This window comes from Triturus cristatus, chromosome 8 (genome assembly GCF_964204655.1).
Source record: "Triturus cristatus chromosome 8, aTriCri1.1, whole genome shotgun sequence".
NCBI classification, from domain to species: Eukaryota; Metazoa; Chordata; class Amphibia; order Caudata; family Salamandridae; genus Triturus; species Triturus cristatus.
Genome location: NC_140591.1, coordinates 769,062,400 through 769,083,544, shown reverse-complemented (window position 1 = coordinate 769,083,544; position 21,145 = coordinate 769,062,400). Strand labels below are relative to the sequence as shown.

Genomic DNA, 21,145 nt, shown 5'->3' with positions numbered 1-21,145 from the left:
CACAGGGTGAGAATGGAGTTAGTAAGTGTAGAATAAAGATGTCCATGCGTATGTATACGAGTAAGAAACTGCAACAAGTATAGGAACCTAGGGAGGCAGGTGGGCGCATGTGAATCTACAGCTCTACATGCCATGAACTTCTGTTTACTGGGTAAGTATAATTTTCCGTTCGGGACATGTAAGCTGTAGATGACCTGCTTTGCATAGACTATACAGCAGTGTAAGCTGTAGCTGTTGCCGTTGTCTGAAGGACTGTTCTAATTACTGCCTGGCCTACATTAGCTTGCTGCCTCGCTAACACATCTACACAATAGTGGTTGGTGAATGTGTATGGTGTAGACCATGTTGCAGCTTTACAGATGTCCGCTATGGGAATGTTTCCTAAGAAAGCTATAGTAGCCCCTAATTTGCGAGTTGAATGCATTTTATGGGGTATTGGTAAAGTTGTTTTTGCTTTCGCATAAGATGTCCGAATACATTTGACAATCCATCTAGCAATACCGGATTTAGATATAGAATTGCCTTTGTGTGGTGGAGAAAAAGCAACTAAGTTGTTTTGTGAAACGGTTTTGTTCTCTATGTAATATAGCAAAGCTCTTCTAACATCTAAGGTGTGTAGAGCTTGTTCTGCCACTGAATCTGGTTGAGGAAAAAACACAGTTAATTCACCCGATTGATGTGAAAGGCAGATACTACTTTAGGTAGAAATTTAGGGTTAGTACGAAGAACCACTCATTGTGGAGCTGAAAAAAAGGTTCTTCTATGGTTAGTGCTTGTAGATCTCCCACTCTCCTCCATGAGGTGATTGCAATGAGGAAAGGGACTTTCCATGAAAGAAATTGCAGTCACATTTATGCATTGGTTCAAAAAGTGGACCCATTCATCGTGTAAGGACTATGTTAAGATTCCACACTGGGGCAGGTGAAAGTCTTGGTGGTATTGCCCTTTTTAATCCTTCCATAAATGCTTTGATAAATGGTAGTCTAAACCGAGACAAATGCTGTCTATTTTGTAGGTATGCAGCTACTGCGGATGGATGTGAACGCTAATCCTGACTGCTGCAAGTGTAGTAAATAAGAGATATTTCGTATGGAAGCATCCAACGGATGGTTATTAGAATATATAACAAATAGTTTCCATTTAGCTGTATAACAAGCTCTTTTTTAGGCCTTCTGGCCTCTTTTTATGATGTTCACACAGTCCGGTGGAAGATTCAGATAACCAAACTCTATGACTTCTGGAGCCAGATCGAAAAGTTGAGTTCTTTGAGATCTGGATGTCTTATTTCTCCATGGCTCTGAGTGAGGAGACTAGATGTGAAATGCAGCTTTTGATGTGGAACTAGTGATAGCTCCAACAAGGTTGTGAACCAAGGTTGGGGGGGCCCTTGTGCGAGTTACTACGATTACGGTGAGGGATTTTTGCCTGAGCTTCCGAACCACTAGTTGAATGAGTGGGAGAGGCAGAAAAGCATAGGCAAATATCCCTGACCAGTTCATCCATAGTGCATTGCCTTTTGAGAATGGGTGTGGATGCCTGGATGCGAAGCTCGGGCATTTTGCGTTTGTGTGTGGTGACGATCTATTTGGGGGAAACCCAAACGTTGAAAGTATGAGAGAACTTGAGGGTGAAATTCCCACTCGTGGATTTGTTGGTCTGTCTGCTGAGAAGGTCAGCAATTTGATTGTTTCCTCCTGGAAGGTGTTCTGCTAGGAGATGCATTCTGTGGTGTATGGCTCACCTCCAAATGGCTTTTGCTAGTAGTGACGGTTGGAGTGTCCCCGCAGCCGCCCCCCCCCTGTTTTTGTATATAGTACATGGCAGTCATGTCGGTGCGGACTAGGACAGCTTTGCCTACAAGATGAATTTGAAAGGCTTTGAGTGCTAGAAACACTGCTAACAGCTCTAGGTGATTTATGTGGAGATGTATTTGCTTTTGAATTCACAAGCCTAGAACTGTGTGATCCTGTGGATGAGCTCCCCACCCAGTGATCGACGCAGCTGCTGTTAGCACTGTGTGTGGGACAGGGTCGATGAAGGGCCGCCCTTTGGACAGATTTTGCAGGTTCCATCCCTCCAGAGAGCTATGGGTGCGGCCGTTTACCAACACTAGATCGACTAATTGACCCTGCGACTGGTTCCACTAACTCGCTAAGCATTATTGAAGGGGACACATGTGAAGCCTTGCATGAGGAACAATCCTGATGCAAGAAGCCACCATTCCCAGCAGTTGCATGTACACTTGAGCTGGCAATGAGTGGTTGGGCTGAAACGGAGTGGTTAGAGCCTGAATATTGCGAATTCTGGCTGCACTGGGACAAGCTAGGGCTTTTTGAGTATCTAAAGTGGCTACCAGATAGGTTTGTGTGTAGGAAGGTTGGAGAGGAGACTAACACATTTACTGTAATCCCCAATTGATGCAGTAACTCGAGTCTTATTTGAGTGTGCTGGAGACACTTTGGGTAAGTGCTGGCTTTGATGAGCCAGTCGTCCAAGTACAGGAGGAAATAAATGTGTTGTCTTTGTAGGCGAGCAGCGGCTACTGCTAGGCAGTTGGTGTATACTCTGGGAGCAGTGGTGACTCCAAATGGAAGCACTTTGAACTGGTAATGTTGCCCACCATCACAAATCTGAGATATTTGCGATGAGCGGGACGTATTGGATTATGGAAATATGCGTCTCAAGTCTAGAGTAGACAAAGTCGCCTTGCTGTAGACGCGGGAGCAGTTGTTGAAGTGTCACCATGTGTAAATGATCCGATTGAATTTTATGATTCAGTTCTCGGAGGTCAAGTATGGGTCAGAGAGCCATCCTTTTTGGGTATTAGAAAATGTAGGGAGTACACGCCCGACCCTGGATATTGTAGCTGTATGGGCTCTATGGCTTCCTTTAGTAAGAGACTGAATCTCTTTTTTGTGGAGGTGTAAATGCTGTGGTGACATTTTGGGTGAACGTGGAGGAATGTTTGGGGGATTGTTGGTAAGCTTCAGGTAATAACTAGACAGGATTTTTCCTAGCACCCATTTGTCTGTAGTTATTGATTGGCAAACAGAGGAATTGAGAAAGACGTCCCCGGCGACAAAAGGAATCCCTATTGGACGAGACTGTACTCCCATAGATTTTGCAACATTGGTGTCCTTTCATTTTCTATAAGAAGGTGTCTACAACAGGACCAAAGATGTTGTATGTCGAACGGTGTGTTCAGAATGGAAGCTTGGACTTCGGGTTTAAACCCGGAAATTATTAACCAGATGTGTTTTCTTAATAAAACACTGGTATTGATGTCCCTAGCTGCAGTGTCAGCGGCATCTAAAGCAAACCTAATTGACGAATCAGAGATGAGCTTCCCTTCTTGTATTATGTCTTGAGCTTTGGATTATGTTCATCTGGTAGGAATTGGAGCAATTGCTCTATTACGTCCCAGTGTGCTCTGTCGTACCTGGCTAGAAGGGCCTGGGTGTTAGCAAAACACCAGTGACTTGCTGCTTTGGTGGCTACTCTTTTCCCTTTTCTTAAATTCTTTGTCTGGAGGTGGGGCATCCCATGCCGTTTGTGAGTTTGCCCATTTACGGGCATTAGAAACCACTTAAGAATCTAATGGTAATTGGCCTTTAATGAAAGCTGGATCTGATGGTGCAGGTTTATATTTCTTATCTATTCTAGGGGTGAGAATGTGTGCATGAACCGGGTCTTTAAATACGTTGTCCACATGTCTCAACATACCTTTGAGCATGGGAAGGGTGTAGCTTGATCTTTGTGAAGTACTAAGTGTCTCAAAGAGAAATTCCTCCTCGAGGTATTCCTTATGTAAATGAACCCCATGATATTTCGAAGCCCTATTCAATAGCTCTATATAGCCTACATTATCATCTGGTGGAGAAGGCTTTGTAGGATAAAGAACAGGATCATTATCTGTGGGTGAATCAGTATTCTAATCCGTCCAGGGGGTCTGTGGGCATAGTAGCATCTCTCCCACCACCACCATCATCATCATCATCATCCTGATCATCAGGTGGTTGTGGTGAATTAGTAGGTGTCATCAGTAAATTTCTGTTTTGTGGGGAAGGAGGTGATAGGAGGAGAAGGGTTAGTACCAACAAGTTTCTTTTTAAGAGGAATGTGATAAGTGTCCTCTGGCTCTGGTTTGTGATTGAGTGGCAAATTGGTGGAAATATGTCCAGTTTTAGGGTTAATAATCTTTTTGTTTCAGGTCCGGTTTGGAAGTCGGGATGTTGAAATTTGGCTCCTGTTAAGGTAAAGGAGCATTTCTGTGTCTGGGTGCAAAGATTTTTGGCGGCGGTGTTTTCGGGGCCGAAGCTTTTGGATCTGAAAAAGAACAACCGTATCTCTACATTGCAGAGCTCCATCTGAAAACTCTTGAAGGGCATAATGGGAGAACATTACATCTCAAAACACCCTAAGAAACAAATATGCCTTTCCACCTTATTTTGGCACACAAGTTGTCTTGACTAATATTTAAATGTATATTTATAATAGTGCTAACGGTAAATGTACTGAGTAATCCAGGAAGGACTACTTTTTAAATGCATGTTACTCTAGCATGATTCAATGTTGAACAGGCTAGGCCTTCCCACTGATCAGTGCACTACTTTCATAGGGATCTGGAATCAGTCTTAGGCATCCACATTATACGGTTCTGCAAACTACATCTACTTAATCACACAAAGCAAGAGTTGCCAAAGAATATCTCCAAAAGAAAGGAGGAGACCGGCTGGAAGATGTTTATCACTTGATACAGAATATTCAATGAAGTCTACCAAGAAAAGCAAGTCACTGACAGAATCAAAACTACACATAATCTTATCACCATAAACACAATCTGTCATGAGGCAAACTTCTGCAAGACAAATAATACCACATTACAAAACCTCACCTGAACAATTGAGTGCACCCCAGCTGATTGCAACGTCTGATTGTCGTCATCTGAAGTAATAGCTACAAAACTAAATCCTCGAAATAGCTGATGCGCGTTTGCACTAGCAGGTATGCCAGGAGAGTCTGGAAAAAGTTAAGAGATCACCAATTACGGTATACAGCTAAAAAAGTGCTCCCACCCCTTATGCCTATTATCCATCAGTATTATGTAAAGCACATACATCAATTCTGCAATACAATTTGCAACTTTGGTAACTCAATTACATCACCTTCCATGTTATTCAATGTCCTTCCTGGATACATGGCGTGTGAAATTTGCCATTTCTATGCTCACTGAAACTTCAATAGTGAAGCTACATTTAGTGACAAAGGCGCAGGCATAGCCCAAATACATACCACTGCTAAACCTTCCAAGTTTCTTCTGCATTTTTGTTACTCTTACTGGGGCACTGATGGGAACTTAAGGAACTATACTAAATGATACCTGTCGAGTCACATGTACATAGCCAATATGTGGGAAAACAAAGTAATATATGAAAACGAAGGATGAATGCATTAACACCAGCATGTGCAAAGCCCAGCCGCCAGCTTCCAGGGTTGCCCCCCCTGGAGGCATGCAAGGGGGTGGTGGAGTCTAGTTCACTGTCAACAACTCAATTAAAGTGGTTTCCTATGATAACCATACCTGCCAGTAATTAATTTGGAAGCCAAATAGGTACTGCAGTGTTCAGTTTATAAATGTGTGGAAACACCCGCAATGGACCATGCGCTACCCTCCCTCCAGCCTGCCTTTGATTAGTACCCAGAGGCCCTGGGGTCATGGAAGATATTGGTCAGTTCAAAGAGGAAGGAGAGGTGGAGAAGAATCTCTCTCTCACTGGAGTCCCTGCTATATCCAGAATTAATGACTCAAGAATAACTGTGCCTACCCGGGGGATGGGGCATCTGTCGACACAGTTAAGGGCCCTCATAAGGATAGGGTGCTGCGGTGCCCCCGACTGAGACCAGGGTACCAGGAAGCAGCTGGCACTCTCCAGCAAGATTAGGGTGACAATGCCTCTACTGGGACCCAGTCTTTCAGACAAGCGCTAAAGAATTGTTCAGTTTCGTACCCTAAGCACGATACGGGACCACAACCAGATGCAGGTTATTTCTGCAGGCCTCTGTATCCTCGGCCTACCTTTCCAGACCTGCCACCACATGGTGTAGTGGTCTAATTTCTTTCTGGAGGGTGGCCACTTATTTTTCAGGAGTTGTGATGCGGGCCTCTACCTCCGTGGTGCACTCGAATGGTTTTCATAAGTTCTGGCGAAGGAGCAACACCTTGATTACCACCCCGCTGACCTTATCCTCAAACACGGAGTATAGGATGGCCTTCAATATTAGGGAAGACTTTCAACCTCCTCTGAATTCCCCAGGGGGTCATACGGTCAGAAGCCTCTCCTGTGTTCAATGTCTTAGTGGGTTTGGTGTATTTCTCAATCTTTCCCTGAGCCATGGTCGCCTGGGACTTTTCCTTCCGCATCATCCCCCTTCATATTGTCGCGAGCGCATAGTTCTTTGCTGTTGCCTCTCCAGGACAGGACAGTATTTGGGGGGGAGGGGGGGGGGGGTTGGAATGTAGGGGGTTGCCAGTCTCTCTAGGGCCACCAGGAGCCACACTGTATCGTGCCCCAGAGTGGCACTCTCTCACCCATGGTCTCTTCGGTTGGTCCCCCCCACTCGCCACAGTTCCTCACCTTCACGAGGTGCGGTAGACTTTCCCTGCAGTGTCTCCCGCGTTCCTGGTCACGCCTTTTTCCTCTGCTTGGACAGGCTCCGATCATTCGGGGAGGTGCCCCCACCCCTCTCCACGGTTCTCTCAGCTGCACTGCCATACTGGGGGAAACACAACAGGCCCCTCCCCTCATGGCCACCAGCGGGTTATTTTTCCCCTCACTTTGGACTCCAGCAGGTCTCCTTAGTATGCCGAGCTGCTCAGTGCCCCACAGTGCAGGTTTTTCACCTTGCATCTTCCCTGTGGCAGTCTTGCAGTCTCCAGCTGACAGGTTAGTCCAAACGCATCTGAGCATCAAGCGGAGGGTGCCACGGTCACCAAATTTGGGCAAGCTCAAACACCCAGATCGTGGGGAAAGCCTGGCCATATGGGGGGCACCAAATATCGCCCCCGCCAAACACATCAATGTGCATGACACTGCTCAGAGCCTTGCTCCCATTATCTTGGACTCCCAAGCCCTGCCTCTATATGGGTCCTTGATTTTTTTCTAGCATCTCATTGACTTTGGGGGCAAAGAGATGCTACCCATCAAAGAGCACGTTAATGAGGTGCTGTTGGACCTCTGGCTTAAACACTGAAATGTGCAGCCATGCCTGGCGATGGACATTACTGTTTAGGCCTCAAGCAGCTGTCTCTACAGCATTTTAAGTGCAGCGGATGTTGGTATTGGAAATGATCTCCCCTTCCGCAATTAACTCCTGCCCCCGTTTGCTGCATTGTTCTAGGAGATGTTGGATTAAGTCCTACATCTACTCCCAGTGGGCCCAGTCATACCAGGAGAGTACGCCTATGGAAATGGCAATATGCCAATGGGCAGCAGACTGCTGCAACACATTCGCCATCAGCATCAATCTTCTTACTCTCCCAGTCCGGAGGGGGCCATCTCCTGTACAGTGGGAGTTTGCACACTTTCTAGCTGTGCGCACAACTAGAAAATCGTGTGTAGCCAGCCCCTAGTGTAGGGTGGATCCGAGAGAAGGGCATGACAAATCGCACATTCACGGGCTTAAAGATGTTCCCAGAAGGCTTAAGCATGCCCTTGAGCACTGGGAGGTACTGGATGGACCGCTGTGTGCAGGAGAGGGTTTCCATGAGGAAGTCATCTTCCTCGGGCTGGACATGAATTTCAACGTTTTGGAAGATGGCCGTCCTATGCAAGACCTCGTGGTATGAGGTGGTATCATCTGGGATGAGAGCTTTGCAGGGTATAAATAAGGGTCAAGTTCAGAGTCAGCTGGAGATCTGTGTCAATCATCATAGGGATCGGTGGCCTGGGGATATGGGAGATCATAAGGTGATCCCGGGGTGTCCCCTCCTCCGGAATGTGAGGAACCCAGTGGAAAAACCAGAGGGTTCACAAGCAGCAGAAGAGAGGTAGGCACAGGGGAAGTTGGAGGAAGAGGAAGAGGAGGATGGGAAGGGGCAAGGCGCATTAGAGAGTTGCCTCTATCATGACGCCAAGGCTTCTTTGGTGTTGGTTGCACAGGAAGGTTGAGGGCCACTTCAAAAGTTAAATTCCTCTTGTGAGGAACAAAGTCTTTGGACGCCAGGGGAGGCCTGGCCAGGGTACAATAGGTGCCAAGCTAGATGTGGATGCGTTGTTGCCTGGCGTTGAGGTGTTCTAGGAGCTGTTTGAGGTTTGGCCTGTAGAGATCCTCGGGAACAGCGAAGGGTGCCACGGCAGATGTTAAACTGGCAGGTGCTGAGGAGTGCTTTGGCAGATGTCTGCTCAGAGTGTGGAGTCTTGGTTGATCTCACCACAGAGGGTGAAAGTTCCAAGTGTCTTGGCTTCGACTGAGGTCGAGAGGAAATTTGAGACAGGTGCAGTGGGGGCGGTTGATGTTGACTGGCAAGGCTTCGGCGCAATGCGTTCGGTGCTGACCAGGACTATGAGGCAGTGGCAGACAGGAGACCTTTGATAAGGCATGAGAGCTTGAAACTGGTGCCTCCATGGGGCGAGTGGTATGCAGGACAGTGGTATTCACTGTTTTAACCTTCAGCAGTTCCTCTGATTCGAAATTAGCACTTTGGGGCGAGAACATCTACACGATCTCTATGTCGGCAATGTTCCAGCAGATGTAGATCTTCATCTCCGTCTCCGAAGGGGTTGGGCGTATCCTCCTCCTCTTGATGCACCATGTAAGTCAAAGCGATGCGTCCATCGATTCCGAAGTAGTCTTATTTTGAAATGCAAAGGACACTGCACAAGTCCTCTCGATGATTGGGGGGACAAACAGAGGTTACAAACCTTGTGCAGGTCTTTCCTGGGATACTTGGGGTGGCAATTGGGACAGAAACAAAAAAAGAGTCCTTTCCATCATGTGGACATTCTCTGGTGTCGAAGTGATGGTGGTCTGGGGGGCCCGAGCCCTCTTTGGTGGAATTCGTAGACTGTGAGACGGAGTGAAAGGAGTACGTTACAGTAGGGACTGACTAGTATGCAGGATTGTAGATTAAACGGATGAGAAGCGGAACCAGAGATCCTGGCAAGAACGCCACACAGCATCGAAAAGGGGCTCACAGAGATATGCTCAGACGGTAGAGAAAAACAATCTAACAGTGGTACTGATACCCATGCACATTATGGGAGGTAGGTGAAGTTACTATACCACATGACTTAAAAATACGTCTTTAAACAAATACAAGCTGTACACACCTAAGCCCAACATTTTATGCCAGGAGTATGCACAGCAAGTGGTTCTACAGCTATGAAGGCATGAACATGTAATTTTATGAGAAGAGCTAAAAGCATACAGATCAATCAAATCATTTGTAAAGCGCACTACATACCCGTGAGGGTTTCAAGGCGCTGAAGGGGGGCGGGTGGGGGTGCTGCTGCTCCTGGTCGAAGAGCCAGGTCTAGAGCCGTCTCCTGAAGACCAGCAGGTCTTCGGTTTGTCGTAGGTTGAGGGGGAGGGTGTTCTAGGTCTTGGCGGCGTGGTGGGAGAAGGACCTGCCTCCGGAAGTGGTTCTACGGATGCGCGGGACCATGGCCAGGGCGTGGTCAGCTGAGCGGAGTTTCCTGTTGGGTACGTAGAAGGAGAGTCGACTGTTGAGATAGGCTGGGCCGGTTTTGTGGAGTGCCTTGTGTGCGTGGACCAGGAGCTTGAAGGAGATTCTTCTGTCGACGGGGAGCCAGTGCAGGTTCCTCAGGTGGGGGGTGATGTGGTCGCGGCGCGGGACATCGAGGATTAGGTGTGCAGAGGTGTTCTGGATTCTTTGCAGTCTGTCGATTAACTTGGACGAGGCTCCGGCGTGGAGGGCGTTTCCGTAGTAGAGTCTGCTGCTGACTAGGGACTGGATGACTGTTTTCCTCGTGTTTGTCTGGATCCATCTGTAAATCTTGCGGAGCATGCGGAGGGTGTTGAAGCAGGTGGAGGAGACTGCGTTGACTTGTTTGGTCATGGTGAGTTTTGAGTCGAGGATGACTCCCAGGTTGCATGCGTGGTTAGTAGGGGCCGGCGGTGTCCCCAGTGATGCGGGCCACCAGGAGTCGTCCCATGTTGAGGGGTTGGGCCAGAGGATGAGGATCTCCATCTCGTCTGAGTTCAGCTTAAGTCGGCTTTCCTCCATCCAGTCGGCGACGGCCTTCATTCCCTGGTGGAGGTAGGATTTGGCGGTGAGAGGGTCCTTGGTGAGGGAGAGATCAGCTGCGTGTCCTTGGCGTAGGAGTTTATGTTGAGGTCGTGCTGTCGGACGATGCGTGCTAGTGGTTCCATGTAGACGTTGAACAGCGTCGGGCTGAGTGGGGATCCCTGCGGGACGCCGCAGATCTCGAAGGCTTCGGATCGGAATGGGGGGAGGCGGACTCTCCGAGTTCTGCCGGTGAGGAAGGAGGTGGTCCAGTCCAAGGCCTTCTCTCGGATCCCTGCGTCATGGGGCGCGTGAGTAGTGTGCGGTGGCAGACGGTGTCGAAGAGATCCAGGAGGATGAGGGCCGCCGTCTCGCCGTTGTCTAGCAGGATCCTGATGTCGTCTATGGCGGCGATGAGGGCGGACTCGGTGCTGTGGTTGCTGCGGAATCCTGATTGGGAGGGGCCCAGGATGTTGTGGTCTTAGAGGTCACGGGTGAGTTGGATGTTAACTATCTTCTCAATGACCTTTGCTGGGAACGGAAGCAGGGAGATGGGCCGGAAGTTCTTGGATTTAAGACAAATGTATTAAATCCAACAAATTGCTCCATGTCTTAAGCCTCTTCCCAGCATTGATTCATGAAGAGTAACCTATTCAAGATCACCTTTTCACAGACATTGCCCAAGAACATGAGAAGAGGCCTCTTAAAATGTATTAATTGTAAAAGCGAACAGTTCTTGGTAGTCCTCGTAAAAATGCATGAACGCCACACAACCTAAATACATTTAAAAGCAACAGGTTAATGGTGACTGCAAATCAAAAGATACAGCAATAGGTACAGCAATGAAGCAATGTTTAGCTCTACACAATTATCCATGCTTCATCTAGGTTTCACTGTGCGCTCGACAGGCTCAGCTCTGTTTGTGCTCCCATGCACATTTCCTACACTTAGAGCGAGGACTAATTTTTTATTTTAGTTACTGAGGAAGGGCACACCCAGAGTCCATCCACATCATTTGTTAGAAGGCATGTGCCGGTCTTTTAAAATTGATTTTATTGTGCATTTACATGGTCTTTGTAATGAATTTTACTAAGTACACAATACATGTGACAAGATTACACTAATCTGAATCTTTATACCAGGTTAATTCTTGTTCTGAAACATCAGTATATTCTGTAAATAGGTTTAAGTACTTTTACTTTGTAAATGGATTTATGTAGGTCCTGTGTTACTGTTTTGTTTTCTGTACTTTATGACAGAACATGTGTATTTGGTTATGTACATTCTGTTCCACTTCAATTTAGAATTTCTATGTACAGTATTTCAAATGTCAACTTATTACATTTGAGTTAGTTGAGCCGGAACATATACTGTTAGCTGTGCTACCCAAGGCTGTCACTTATTTAACCACCTATCTGCCTGGTGCTCTTCTTCACAATGGCATTGGTTACATTCAGCAAATAAAGTAGGACTAAGATGACAGAAGCCGGAAGGACTGGAAAAAGCAGAGCCAGAGCTGCTGAAAAGGCATCTGAACTTGACAGCTAGGCTTTCTGTAAGAGCTAATGCATCTCCACATATGTTGTCCAATAAGAAAGCACTATATAAAGGACTGAATGCACTGGGAGACAGGAATATGGGATATGTTGCACTGGCGGTGATATCACCACTGTAGGTATAGTTATGTTAGAGTTCCCATAAGAAAAGCATTTTCATGCAAACTAGCAAATCAAAAGCACTATTTCTGCACCTATACTTCGTGTTTTAACCCAGTAAAAGGTTGCTGTACCACAAAGGGCAGCAACAGTTCTCCACATAGTGCAGCTCTAACTAAAACTAAAAAGGTAAATTGTATATGTGAATTGTGCTTTCATACCTTTTGGGGTTTTTGCAGTGAACTCTGGATCAAAATAAAAAGTGTCCTCGGGTCCACCAGTTGCGGGCTTAAAAGGTGGTTGAATTTCTCTTCTGTATAATTTCTAGAAAAATGCACATTAAAAGCATTTAAATAACATTATTTAATTATGTTTTAACAAATTATGTGTTAATCACAATCTAAAAAAAAAAGCAATTGGATCTTCTTACATTCCAATCTATCGTGGAGAAAAACGAATGTCGCTTAATTTCTTCTACTCCATCTGGCCCAGCACCTGTTAAAAGGAAAAAAAAAACCGAATAAATATGCATTCACTTGTACAGCGCTTTGATTTCTTCCTCTCTCCACAAGGCAACTTCAAAGTTCACGGGACTGCGCAAGCTTCTGCAGCTGAACAGCAAATATTTAGGAATCTAGTAGATTTCACAATTATTTTAGAAGGTCTTCACAAATTACTCAAAACATGTTTAATTATACTATGAAATAATCAGATGGAATCTGATGAACTAAATGCCATGCCAACATAATTAGCACTCCACACCCTACCTCCTTAGCTGATTAGATTTAATTTAAGAAGGCTCTCAGGTCGTGTAAGCAGAAAAGCTGTGATCACCCCCACACACTCCCAAAACTGAGGTCAAGATACTTAGTACACAAACTGTCCTAGATGTTACTTTCCCCCACACTCACACTTGCATAGAGGTTAGTTAAGTGCCTACCTTGCCATCTGTAGGTGGGAGTATCGGATTTGTGACATACAACATAGCTTCCAGAGATCAATGACAAATCACTACTTCGATGTTCAAACATCTTTTTAATAACATGGGAGATGGGACATAGCTCCGTCTCAAATCTACAGGTTGATAAATCTTTTTGATTTAATCAAGAGGAGTTCTTCACAAGTAATAAGTCTGCAATTGTCTTTTTGCTGGGAACAAAGTAACCCATTGTAGCACTTGATACACTCAGGGTAACGAAGAAGAGCAGTCCGAGTTCTACTCAGGAGAGATAGTGTGGGCTAGTAACCCCAGCTCGTTGGTTCGTGACAACAACTCTCAAATCTTTGTCCAATCAGTGCCTTTTCTTTTGAAAAGGAAAAGTGTAGGAAACTGGGTAATTAGTTGATGGAATTGGGATCCCTCTAAGTAATGATGCCACAATTTACTATAAGGCCCAGTTAGGAGTCAATAAATGAATACTTCGCTCAACCCTTGGAAACTTGGCACCAAGCAGTCAGGCTTAACTTAGAAGAAAACATGTGTACCGCATCAACCAACACCAAAACTTTTAATTTAAGAAACAGTAAAAAATACCACTCCAATCTAATAAAATGGTTTACATGTTAATCTTTAAAAAGACTGTTGGGACAGAAAAGTTCTCTGCATGGTAAAGATGCGTACCTCTGCCCTAAGAACCCAACTGTCCTGTCGTCTGGATCCCTAATGATATTTCTTTTGTCATAGATAAACAAAACAAGTGAGCAATGACATAGGCCTTTCTCACGGACTGGTCTTGTTAGACAGGGAATTGTACCCAAAGCTCTACTCTCAGTGGTGGAAGGCTACCGCCATGACCAGGAGTTAAGCAGCACAAGTGCGGTGGTGGCAGAATACAATGTAGTGATCAGTAGTAGTGAACAGTACCTTTTTACCCTGTCACTACATTGAGGCCTACAGGTTCACTCTTTGCAAATGTTCTGCTGCGGTGTGCTTTCCTCACCCTTGGCTTACATAAGGTAGATGTGGAGTGCTGAATAGTGGAGGAGCAGTGACTCTGCATTGGTTGTATGTTGGCCTGGGAAGGGTACAGTACAAGGATAGAGCAGTTGATGTGTCGCTAGCACATGTACTGGGTGTGTATGCCGGATAGGAATGCATTACACGAGATGTAGTGCAGTGCGTGCGCAGGGCCAGCATGTGCTGTGTACATATGTGCTTGCGTGAAGTACAATATGAAGGGTGAAGTGTAGTGCAGCGCTTGAAGTGGGTGTGTTTGTAAAAAGCACACCCTTTTTAAATATAGGAAAGCTTCAGTGCTGAACAGGCATGCCCAAGGGGATCAGGTCCCCCAGGGCCAGGAGCAGGTCAGAGAGAGTGCCCCACAAACACCCCTCTCCCAGATCAAAATGTAATTATCAAGGTTATGCAAACCCCCAAGGGCTAGGCCCTTCTCACTGAATTACTTCATAGATGCAGCTAAGTGGGAATGCGCTTTGTTCTCCGTAGAGTCCTCCCAAGGGACCAGGATGTACCTGTTCTTGGCACATTTTGCCACCACGGGCATTTTCATTAGGGTTCATGGCCTCTCAAAGGGTCTCTTGTGTGTGAGCTTGGTTTTTTTGGCTCCATGCCCCAGATCTATTCTCTTTCAGGGCATCTTGTGCGCTCTCTCGATTGTGGGGGTGTCTTGAGCAGCACCTCCCCAGCCAACAAGTAGAACACCCTCCTTGCTTCCGAGGTCCCATGGCTTTGGCAGTTTTGGAAGGCACCTGTATCACTGAAGTCAATGGTAACCTTCCTGATGGGGTCACACAGCTGCAGGACCAGTTCACAGACGTCTCATGGCACCATAGGGGGTACCCCAGCAAGGATATTTGCCTATTACTCAGGAGGGATATGTGGGACAGCACCACTAGCCCTTGAAAGACTCATCATAGTCCAGCGGGTCAGTTGGACTCAAGTCCCCCAGGCCATCCTTGCAGTGATATCAGGTGGCTTCTCCTTTCATCTCGGCATAATTTCACTGTTGTTGCTCCCAGATCAAGTGACTGTCTCTCCAATGTGCAGGAATTTCTAAGTAGGGGTGAAAGTTCTAGAAGCCAGGCACCCCTGGCCAACTTTAGAGTGCCACATAACTGCACCTCTTCCCCAATGGTCCTGCACATTATGGGTGTAGAAAAGTACCCCTTTTTGACATGGTCACCTCTACATTTTGCCTGGTATTCAATGTATTTTTAACAGAAAGTGCACTGGGTTCCTGCTATCCAGGCCCCCAGTGCCAGATCTCCTTCCTTAAAACTGTACAATTGTGCCCCCCCAATTGGCAGTACCTTCGGTACCTCTGTAATTCCCTAGTAAAAGGTACCCCAGGTACCTAGATTAGGAGTACTAAAGATAGTCCCTAAGGGCTGCAGCATGCATCATGCCACTCTAAGGGACCCCTCACGCAACTCGCCTAACTCAGGCAGGGTGCCCTATACTATATGTGCGGACGTATCTGCATGAACAGATACGCCCCTATGTTGGCCAGTTCAATTACTGCCAGTGCAAGTGACCAGGGAAGTCATTTTAAGTACATGTGCTGGACATTGGTAAAAACGAGCTCCCCAGCTAGATGATGGCTTCACTGAAATCAAAGATAATCGGTATCAAACATCTTGTATTAATGAACCAACAATTATTCCAGTGATGGATTTATTAATACATGCACCCAGAAGGAACTTTAGAGGTACCCCCTGAAAACTACTAGTGTGCTGACTGAATGGTTCTGACTAGCCTGCCAACATGGACGAGTTTGATCCGCAGGGGTGAGATACCACGCTCTCGGAAGGTCAGGAACAAAGCCTCCGCCGACAGAGGGTGTTTTACACCCCTTCCAGCAGAATAGCCAGTAAATAAGCATTCCAAGGAAGGGAGCTTCAAAGAGGCTACCACCTTTGGTATGCAAATCTGGCTTCCCTCAGAGGTGAAGGGTTGCCAACCCCCTCCTTGATCAGGGCCCGCTTGGCACCTGGACAGGCGGGAAAAATTAGTACTCAAAGTAGTCAGAGAGGAGTGTTCACCCTCAGGCTAGTTCCATTCCCAAGGTGGGTTACCTGATGTGGACACGAACATTAAAAGTCTGTCATCTTGATGATGGCAGAATTAGGAACTCTGGGACTTGGTTATGCCTACTTCCCACAGGAAGTGGTCATATAGGGGGCGTAGTAGTGATCCCAGGGGCAAGTAGCCCATTGGGTGACCCCTGGCACAAGGAAATCAGATCCAGACCACCTAAAAGGAGGACACTGAAAAGCTGCAGGAACAGAGGACCAGCGACTGACTTGGCGCAAATCCTGCCAACCTGCCTGCTGTCCCAGACAATTGTGCCCCACGGAATCGGAGAGCGCACCTTGACAAAAGTTTGACTACAGGGGCTCTCCTCATTCCAACTCCCATGGGGCAAGTAGGTTGAAAGAGCAGGGTTAATGTACCCTCTTAGTGTTGAGTGACCATAGGTCACCACACCCAGTGGATAGTCCTTGATAAGACTAGGAGCCCTCCGTTTTTAGGTCTGGGCTAGTGAAGGCTGCGCTTCTGCAGTCTCGCTCGCGAGATTTAATGACTTGGAGAAGAGGGGCTTGAACCCGCCCCTCTTCTCCCCTGTTCTCCATTGGCTGGCCTCTTGAATGCTGGCCAGCCATTGGAGAAGAGGTCAGTCATTCCGATTAGGCCCCGTCCTTTTCGGATGGGGGGCGTGTTTTTTGCAAGAAGTCTCATTCTCTCCTCCAGCCAATGGCTGGAGGAGAGAAAAGACAAACACGCCCCCGAATCCGAAAATGCCGCTGCCTTTCTCCGAGGCATTTCTGCTCTGCCTCGGAGAAAGGCGGTGGTGTCTTCCGGTGCCCTCGGCTTGTTATCTGTGGTGCAACTTTCAGGAGTAGTAGGCAGGAATCCAGAACACCACTGTCTACTCTCATTGAGTCTTTTTAAAGAAGACATTTTTTTCTTAACAAAAAAACCCCTGTTTATTTTATGGAAATCTAGCTGCTTTAAAAAAATAGGTTTTGTGTTTTTTTTTAATGAAATCAAATGGATGGTAGACTGCTGTCCCCTGCAGACCAGTCTCCCTGTGAGCAGCAGTTGCAACCCACCTGATGATTCACAATTAGGACGTCGCACAGAGACCCACTCCGATTCCTTATTTTGGCAGCCGTGAGGTAGTCGCGGTCAGGAGCTCTCATCCCTGATGGAAGTACGCGGAGTGTGAGTGCGGTTCTATGCTCACTAAACCGGGAAAATCATCTTCGGGACTTGTTCGGTTTTGGGAAAACGTCTAATCTTTTTTTGTTTCGGTCGTTTTTAATCCGCTTTGTTTATCGCGGTTCCTGTCGACGGCTGAGGAGAACTGGGAGGAGACTGGGTGGAGGCGGCAGCGCGGCTCAGCTGGAGCCGCCGCGCCGCAGCGAGAGTCGGCTTCCCGCGGGGAGGCAACGGGGAACCTTTTGTTCGTGTAATCACCCCGTCATTTTCGGAGAAATCTAAACTACGACCGTGACCACAAAGCCATTTGTGTCACCCTCCACATATGAGTGCGGTAAGGAGGAAAGGGGGAGAATTGCAGGAGGCGTGCGACGAAAAATCTAAATGAGCATTCTGTGTAACTAGAGGGGAAAAGTGGAAGCAGAGTAGTCCTTTAAGACCAGAGGAGAGATTAAATATATATACTTTACAGAGCAGGGGGGTCTGGGGGAAAGGTGAATTGCAGAGCTCATTAAGTAACAAGCATTTACAATGCAACGGTCTCGGCATTGTTAAAGTTAGAGCTATTGGCATTGCTCATGACAATGCCGTTTCTTTAAATGTTTTAAAAACAAAAACATAAACAAAAATAATGTTATGAGCAATGCCAATAGCTCTAACTTTAACAATGCCGAGACCATTGCATTGTAAATGCTTGTTCTATTTGGTCCTGATGAATGTCACGTACCTTTTTGGACAACTAGCAGAAACATGTCGACCACTAACACAGCGGCGATGGGATAATTAAGGTCCGTATTCACCGCACTTACGTTTTTATTTCCATCTAGTCACCACATTAGAATAAAAAGTTGTCAGGTGCACTATTATGGCTTTTTAAACTCACATTACCCTCCGGGCCCCCACTTAGTTTAGAAGTGCATCCCTATCTTTAGGTGTATGCCCGCCATCCACCAAACGTGGTTTTTGGAGGGCGAGGACTGGAAGATGATGAAGCATGACACCAGGTGGTGTGTGATGCCAGTCCGTCACTTTTTGTAATGTGCCCACTTTAGCACTTTTCACTTCACATATACTCGGTCATATTCTAGAAGCGGTCTTCACTGTGTTATACATGTTAGTTTGGAGGCTGGCCGTCTTCTAGTGCCCTACTGCCTCTGGTTCCTTCCTCAGGCCTTTACCGGAGGTCTCTAGTGGTCATATATTGACCAGTGTTCCCAATTTGCCATGGTAGACATCAATTCTCTTTCATCGTAACAATTGAAAATATTTGATGTATCCTTAAAACATTGTAGCCACTCTTACAATTAATCGACAATGAAGTTGAAAATACAAAATGAATACTTCTTTTGCTCTTTCCTTACCAGATCAACTCAATACACTCTTGAATATATTAAAGTATGTGTCACTTTGATATAATAAAAGTATTAAATCAGATGATGGCCCAATCTAAACACAGAACTACAAAATGAACTCAGCCTGTGAAATGTAGACTTTTACAGGTGAAAAATTAAGTTATGATAATCAAGGTACTAAGCCTACTTCTGCAAGCCCTATGCTAATGCTAGACACAAAGATAATCCTTTCAGAATGAAAATCAGCTGTATGCCTTTCCATTCACACTTGTTGGGCTTGTCTTGACTTTGTACAAAGCACGGAGACAGATTCACTAATTGGATCTAAGAACACTTGTGTGAAAACCCTAGAACAGGTAATTTAGATCTCTATATAATCGCCATTGAAATCAGAACCGCATTCATGCCCATAAAAATGTTGCACTTGCGGCTTTCCTAAATGCTCCATACCAGGTGTTATCAAATGTATATTTTTTTTAATTTCCTTGTATCCTTTTAATGCAATTTCATAACTTGTTATTCCCCTTTTCTTTCTCCCAATTATTTATTCATATATATTCACATAATCACTTTGCAACTGCATGGTGCTTTATCATGGATATTGTCCTAGTCCATATTGCTCTTTTGCACTATAAATTATAGCCCTACATAAGTTACAATGATATTCTTAATACTAGGTGACTATTTATTCTGCATTCCATGTTGATCTTTGATAGCCTATTATCAACTTGATTTACTTCAGTGAATTTTATGGGCAGTGTTTCTCTGGCATGAAATGTATTTTAACAAATCCAGATGAATTACAAAAATAAATAACAGTCTTTTGATGGCAACCCATCCTGAATAGCAGTGTTCTTGGCTACTGTTGGCCAACGAGCATAAATCCCAGTCACCAGTAAGGTCTGGTGCAGCCTGAGGGTATAGGTACTTCTCGCATAACAAATGAAAATCCTCATGGCATGCAGACAGTACTAAGGCACAGGTCTCTAAACTTTGGTACATTTTAAGTACATTGTTTTATGAGGCACTTTAAATCTATTCAGTTCTCCTGCAAGACATGTGTACCAATTAGATCACCAGCAGGCCTCAAATCTGCCAGTGACTTAAATCCAATTTACCCAAAAACTGATAACAAGACTGACAAAACGACCCATCCCATTAAGTTAAATTCTTGCTCCTGACATATGCAGTGACTGAAGATCACTGGTTTGAATCTGAGCTAGGCAAACTAAGGCTTTCATTTTTCCTAGATCAGTTCATTTAGTACTATTAAATAGGTTATTAGAAGACCTGTTAGTTACAGCACTTGGAGAAGGCTAAACTTTGGTTTGAAACGCTGCTCTATAAAGTAATTATTACTCAGTATTTCATTTTCCATGTCATTCAGTATCAGAATTTTTATCTCACTACCACTCTCCAATGTAGACGCAAACTTTAAAACTTTGCTATACATGAAGAGACAAATACCCAAATGGAGGAGATTTACTTATCTAATGAAAGTGCACTAGTCCTGATATCCTAAGACCTCAATTGGCGAATGACCATATCCATCATGACTACTAACCAGTAAGCAATGACAACCTCAAGATCGTAAGAAAGAGACTCTGGGGATAGTGGAAAAAAAGTGTTACACCATTTTGTCTCTACATTTGCCACATGCATAAAATGTGATATAAGTTTGGAGACAGTGGCGTTTTCGATAACATTATAATCTTTTACATTTCAGTGAGATGCCAGCGCTGCTTCTGAACTAGAACGACATGTTTCAATCTGATGATTTTGTTCGACCGGGGGGGGGGGGGGGGGGGGGGGGGGGTGTCTTTGGGAGAGGTTAGAGTGTGCGGTGATGACCATGTAGCTGCTCTGCAGATATCTAAGGGAATGTTCCCTAAAAATGCCCTGGAAGCCCCTATCTTATGTGTAGAGTGGGCTTTAGGGGGAACAGATAGCGTTTGTTTTACTTTGTGGTAGCAAATCTGAATGCATTTGACAATCCACCTAGCTATCCCTGATTTGGAGATGGGGTTGCATTTGTGTGGTGGTGAGAAAGACACAAACAGTTGTTTGATCTTACGAAATGGTTGTGTTCTCTCGCTGTAGTAGAGCAAGGCTCGTTTGACATCTAATGTGTGGAGAGCTCTTTCTGCAACGGTCTGTGGTTGCGAGAAGAAAACTGGTAGTTCCACAGATTGGTTTAGGTGAAAAGGAGAAATGACTTTAGGGAGGAATTTTGGATTAGTACGGAGAACAACCTTGTTATGGTGCATTTGGAGAAAAGGTTCTTGAATGGTAAGTGCTTGTATCTCACTGACCCTTCTGAGGTAAGTGATGGCTACAAGAAAGGCAGTTTTCCATGTTAGGAATTGAAGTTCACATCTATGTAGAGGTTCAAAGGGAGGCCCCATTAGTCTGGTGAGAACGATGTTTAGGTTCCACACAGGTGAGGGTGGCACTCTGGGGGGGAATTATTCTTTTGAGGCCTTCCATAAAGGCTTTTATGGCAGGTACTCTAAAGAGTGATAGACGTTGCCTGTTTGGTAGATAAGCTGCTATGGCTGCAAGGTGCAGTCTAATAGACGTGTAGGCTAGATTGCATCTTTGTAGGTGTAGTAAATAGCCTATGAGGTGTTGAATGGACACATCTAGGGGATTGAAGTTATTGTTGTGACAATAGACCACAAAACGTTTCCACTTGGCTGCGTAGAAAGCT

At 45.6% G+C, this 21,145-nt stretch overlaps 1 protein-coding gene across 2 annotated transcripts in view; it reads right to left on the bottom strand.

Moving 5' to 3' along the window:
• Positions 1-21,145, bottom strand: part of RPS6KA3 (ribosomal protein S6 kinase A3) — a 690,637-nt gene that overhangs the window by 300,878 nt on the left and 368,614 nt on the right. For both annotated transcript variants that reach the window (XM_085622203.1, XM_085622204.1), the window contains exons 12-14: positions 12,332-12,396; positions 12,123-12,225; positions 4,895-5,019 (exon numbers count right to left, since the gene is read on the bottom strand). In XM_085622203.1, coding sequence (XP_085478329.1) covers positions 4,895-5,019; positions 12,123-12,225; positions 12,332-12,396 — 293 coding nt within the window. The remainder of the gene's footprint in view (positions 1-4,894; positions 5,020-12,122; positions 12,226-12,331; positions 12,397-21,145) is intronic.